The following is a 6,000-nucleotide window of genomic DNA, read 5'->3' on the forward strand; positions in this document are numbered from 1 at the left end:
CTAGTAGAGTGGTTAAGGGAGAACCGGTGGATGTGTTATATCTGGACTTTCAGAAGGCTTTCGACAAGGTCCCACATAAGTGATTAGTATACAAACTTAAAGCACACGGTATTGGGGGTTCAGTATTGATGTGGATAGATAACTGGCTGGCTGACAGGAAGCAAAGAATAGGAGTAAACGGGTCCTTTTCAGAATGGCAGGCAGTGTCTAGTGGGGTACCGCAAGGCCCAGTGCTGGGACCCCAGCTATTTACAATATATATTAATGATTTGGACGAGGGAATTGAATGCAACATCTCCAAGTTTGCGGATGACACGAAGCTGGGGGGCAGTGTTAGCTCTGAGGAGGATGCTAGGAGGCTGCAAGGTGACTTGGATAGGCTGGATGAGTGGGCAAATGCTGTATAATGTGGATAAATGTGAGGTTATCCACATTTGGTGGCAAAAACAGGAAAGTAGACTATTATCTGAATGGTGGCCAATTAGGAAAAGGGGAGATGCAACGAGACCTGGGTGTCATGGTACACCAGTCATTGAAAGTAGGCGTAGAAAGTAAGCACTTCAACTCCCCCTCCCACTCCGTCTCCGACCTCTCTGTCCTGTGTCTCCTCCATGGCCACAGCGAGCAGCACCGGATATTGGAGGAACAGCACCTCATATTCCATTTGGGGAGTCTGCATATTGGGGGCATGAACATCGAATTCTCCCAATTTTGTTAGTCCTTGCTGTCTCCTCCCCTTCCTCAGTCCCCCTGCTGTCTCCTCCCATCCCCCAGCCTTCGGGCTCCTCCTCCTTTTTCCTTTCTTGTCCCCGCCCACCCCCGCCCCCGATCAGTCTGAAGAAGGGTTTCGGCCCGAAACGTTGCCTATTTCCTTCGCTCCATAGATGCTGCTGCACCCGCTGAGTTTCTCCAGCTTTTTTGTGTACCTTCGATTCTCCAGCATCTGCAGTTCCTTCTTAAACATTGAAAGTAGGCATGCAGGTGCAGCAGGCAGTGAAGAAAGCGAATGGTATGTTAGCATTCATAGCAAAAGGATTTGAGTATAGGAGCAAGGAGGTTCTACTGCAGTTGTACAGGGTCTTGGTGAGGACCACACCTGGAGAATTGCGTACAGTTTTGGTCTCCTAACCTGTGGAAAGACATTCTTGCCATAGAGGGAGTACAGAGAAGGTTCACCAGACTGATTCCTGGGATGTCAGGACTTTCATATGAAGAAAGTCATACTAGACTCGGCTTGTACTTGCTAGAATTTAGAAGATTGAGGGGGGATCTTATAGAAACTTACAAAATTCTTAAGGGGTTGGACAGGCTAAATGCAGGAAGATTGTTCCCGATGTTGGGGAAGTCCAGAACAAGGGGTCACAGCTTAAGGATAAGGGGGAAATCTTTTAGGACCGAGATGAGGAAAGCATTTTTCACACAGTGGTGAATCTCTGGAATTCTCTGCCACAGAAGGTTGTTGAAGCCAGTTCATTGGCTATATTTAAGAGGGAGTTAGATGTGGCCCTTGTGGCTAAAGGGATCAGGGGGTATGGAGAGAAGGCAGGTACAGGATACTGAGTTGGATGATCAGCCATGATCATATTGAATGGCAGTGCAGGCTCGAAGAGCCGAATGGCCTACTCCTGCACCTATTTTCTATGTTTCTAGTCAAGTCATGTCACATTTATTTATATAGCACATTTAAAAAACAACTCTAGCCAAAGTGCTTTACATTGGTATTACAATAGTATAACAAACAAACTACATACATATAGGGTTTAAGAAGGAACTGCAGATGCTGGAGAATCGAAGGTACACAAAAAAGCTGTTGAAACTCAGCGGGTGCAGCAGCATCTATGGAGCGAAGGAAATAGGCAACGTTTCGGGCCGAAACACTTCTTCAGACTTCAGACTCAGTCTGAAGAAGGGTTTCGGCCCGAAACGTTGCCTATTTCCATCGCTCCATAGATGCTGCTGCACTCCTTACATACATATAGGCCTCGCTCAGAGGACGTCAAGAAAGGCTTGGGAGTACAGATGAGTTTTAAGTCTCGACTTAAAGGAGTCAATGGAGGGGGCAGTTCTGATTGGAAGAGGGATGCTGTTAGTCTAGGAGCTGCAACCACAAAGGCACGGTCGCCCCTGAGCTATGCCTAGATTCAGATTCAATTTTAAGCGGGATGTTCAGTAACCTTAAGTTGGCCGATCTGAGGTGTGGTGTGTGAGCAGACTTTTAATGTAGGTGGGGGCAAGCCCATTGAGTTTCTTGGTCTTGGTCCTCCAAAATATTCCAAATGTAATTTAAACTGGAGGTGGGCTTTGTAGACAAAAAGGAGGATCTTGAAATGTATTCGGGACCGTTCTAAACACCGATACCGAGCACCGCCTGACGCCCTACCCGACTTGGGCCTGTTGGTGGTCTTGGAGTCCAGATAATGCCGCATCTCCCTCTGTTTGGCCGTGCAGGCGATTTCAAAGGCAGTCATGCCGGCCGCGTTGGTCAAGTTGGGGTCGGCCCCCCTGTCTATCAGCTGCTGCGCCACGCCCAGCTCCCCGCTCAGGGCCGCCAGCATGAGAGCGCTCCAGCCGCTGGTGTGGCCCGCCTGGCCGGCCGCCGAGCCCCATTCCAAGAGCACCCTGACGGCGGCTTCTCGGCCGTGCTGCGCCGCCACCATCAGCGGCGTCAGGTCGCCCGTGGCCCGTTCCCGCTCGCCCTCGTCGTTGTCCTCCTCACCACACCTTGGCGGGCCTGGGCCTGGGCCTGTGGTGTCGCCGCCTGGGCCGGGGTCCGGGGTGCGCGCGCCGCTCTCGAGCAGGGCTCGCGCCAGCCCGGGGTGCCCGCCTCGCGCCGCGGCCGTTAGCACCCCGGCGCCCAGCTTGTTGGCCGCGTTGGCGTCCGCGCCGTTCTCCAGCAGCACCTGGGCCACGTCGAGGTGGCCGAAGCGGCCCGCCTGCATGAGCGGCGTCCACCCGTAGTGGTTGCGGCTGTCCACCGACGCCCCCTTCATCAGCAGGAAGCGCACCAGCTGCTCGTGGCCGTTGCCGGCCGCGAACTGTAGGGCCGAGTTGCCGTCGTCGTCCGTGCAGTCGACCGGCACCTGCGGCGCCCCGACACCCGCCTCCTCCTCCTCGGGGGGCTCCAGCAGCCGCCTGGCGTTCTCGAAGTTTCCCTCTTCGCAAGCGCGGAACAGCAGCTGGGAGGTCGGCGCGATGCCGCCCTCCATTCCTAACGGCGAGGCGGCAGCAGGAGTGACCTCCTCCCCGCAACCGCAACCGCACACCGGTCGCCCGTCACTACCGAGCCGGGAGGCATTGACATCGCTTGGTTGGTTGAGGGGAGAGGCCTTTTATTCCACTCTCTCTCTGTGTGTTTGCGCCGTCTGCAGGGAACTTTTCCCACAGACAAAAACTTTGCTTCGGCTGCCACACCGCTCGTATGACTTAATGAAGTTTTGTTGGGTCCCAGGCCAGACCGTAACTCGTCACCAACAATGATGGAGGGCAGGGCAAGCTGCACGAAACTGTGATGATTGGTAGAGCAACGTGATCAATCGGTACCCAAAGTCACCGCCTCCCTCAGTCTCTGTTGGAAGGAGCTGCAGATGCTGGTTTAAACCGAAGATAGACACAAAAAGCTGGATTAACTCAGTAGGGCAGGCAGCAAAGGAATAAGTGATGTTTCGGGTCGAGACTCTTCTTCAGACAGGGATATAGACGGTGATCCAGTATCATAATTCAGTATTAACTTTATTGTCGTTTCACTGAGTACTTACATACACAGAAGAAGCGAAAATGTGTTTCTCATCAGTTCCTGTCAGTGCAATTAATAAAAACAGAATAAATACATACAACTTTAAAATTAACATATCTAAAATAGACCTAAAATTGAACTAAAAACAGACATTCAGACCGAACAGGTATAGAACAAATGAATGTATAGAAGGGGTGCAGCGAGAGAGGATGTTGGAGACAAAGATACTAGTATCTTTGGTTGGAGAACTCGTCGGTCAGTCTTCTTCAGCCCGATCATCCCATCATTGACTGTATGCAACCCAATGGAGGCGGGATTTTTGCTGCCCGGCAACTGTTTGCAACAGAAGATAGACACAAAATGCTGGAATAACTCAGCGGGGACAGGCAGCAACTCTGGAGAGAAAGAATGGATGACATTTGGGGTCGAGACACTTCTTCAGACTGAAAGTCAGGAGAAGGAGACTAGAGATATGTGGAAGGGTGAGGTGGGAAAACGACAGATCAAAGCAGATGATTAAGAAGAAAATGTAGAATCTCAGCCTCCGAATAAATTGACAAAATACTCAACCTCAGCGGATGTTCTCCACAGATGTCAGTCCAAGCAGACTTGGCCATCCAAAGATTCAACTGCACAATGGTTCAGAATAGTTACAAGCTCGGCACAATTGTTCAAAATAATATAGATAAAAATAGAACAAATACCAGAAATACTTTACAGGTCAGACAGTATTTGTGGAGAGAGAAAAATATTAGTTAATGTTTCAAATGAATGGCAATGTTCATTTTTGAAATGAAAGTTCGTCATTGTTACTCGTTCAAAACAACATAAATTAAATGTTTATGAAGATAATCACCATGCGTACTGGATTTATTTGTATTTAATGGAACCTGAAGTTATGTGCAGTGGAAACATAAAACCTGGATTTTGTTTAGTTTATTGTCACGTATACCGAGGTACCATGAAATGCTTTTTGCTAACTAGTCTGCGGAAAGACGACATGATTAAAATCGAGCCGTCCACAGTGTACGGTTATAGTTTAGACTCAACCCAATCAAATTACCCACAAGCAATTGTTTGACAAAAAGAAAAAGATTAAATGCAAAAGGAAATGAATGTTAAAAATTCATTATTTTCAATTAACAAGAATCTTGCAAAAGGAAAGATGGAACTAAATAGGGCCTAAACCAACCTGGTTAACCAGAAAAAGTTAAGAATATATATTTTACATATATGACGTTAATTTAGGTGAGAGATAGATTGAGGATTGAACAGGGAAAAATTGGGTCAAATAGTTATACTAATTATATTCATAGCATCAGAAGCCGGAAAACAGGCACTTCGGTCGACTGAATTCATCCCGACTACCATGCACCCATTTACATTAATTCTGCACTACCCTGCACTACAATTTTTTTCACTCCACCCTATCAGCAATTCCCCCCGGCTTCCACCATTTGCTTCCATGCTGAGGGAAATTTATAGTGACCTATCAAATTACAAGCTTGCATATCAATGAGATTGCAAGGAAAATAGAATGTACAGACAAAGAAACACAGGCAGTCAAAGGGAGAACATGCAAACTCCACACAGCCAGTACTCGAGTTCTGGATTGAAGTCAAGTCAACGGAGGCAACATTTCTACTAACTGTGCCACCACAATTGGGTTGTCATCACTCAAGAGTCATATGTACTGACAATGGAACAATTAAATTCTTATTTGCAGCAGCATAACAGGTCTCAATACACATAGCTAATACACAATAAACAATACATTAAAAACCTCAATACTAGTGCAAAAGTCTTTAGTGTAACCAATGACAGTCCATAGTTCATTTGTGTTGTGTTCAAGAGTCTGATGGCTGTTGGGAAGAAGCTATTCTTGAACCTGGCGATCATGGTTATCAGACGTTCTTCTGAATGGTGGGAGTGAAATCAGAGCGTGGCCAGGATAAGTCTTTGAAGATGGTGGCTACTTTTAAAAGGCAGCACCTCCTACAGATCCCTCTGTGATAGTCTGGATGGTGTCCATGCTTTTTGTAATTTCCTTCATTCAGGAGCTTTCAAGTTGCCAAATCAGGCTGTGATGAGGCAGCCAAGTGTGTTTAATTGTCATATGTACCAAACCAGAAAAAATAAATTCTTATTGCAGCAGCACAACAGGTTTCTAAACAGGTTTCTAAACAGAGTCAACATGCAACCAGTCTATGCTCTCTATAGAAGTTCAAGAGAGTATTCATCAACATACTGAATCTCCTCAATCTTCT

At 47.5% G+C, this 6,000-nt stretch overlaps 1 protein-coding gene across 1 annotated transcript in view; it reads right to left on the minus strand.

Annotated features, from left to right (window-relative positions):
• The window catches only part of LOC129706776 (ankyrin repeat and SAM domain-containing protein 6-like), a 50,808-nt gene extending 47,264 nt beyond the window's left edge, over positions 1–3,544 (minus strand). Inside the window, exon 1 of the mRNA XM_055651251.1 lies at positions 2,381–3,544. Within this exon, the coding sequence (XP_055507226.1) occupies positions 2,381–3,206 (826 nt within the window). The 5' untranslated portion in view covers positions 3,207–3,544. The remainder of the gene's footprint in view (positions 1–2,380) is intronic.
• Between the last annotated feature and the right edge of the window lie 2,456 nt (positions 3,545–6,000).

Source organism: Leucoraja erinacea, chromosome 2 (assembly GCF_028641065.1).
Source record: "Leucoraja erinacea ecotype New England chromosome 2, Leri_hhj_1, whole genome shotgun sequence".
Taxonomy (NCBI): Eukaryota; Metazoa; Chordata; class Chondrichthyes; order Rajiformes; family Rajidae; genus Leucoraja; species Leucoraja erinaceus.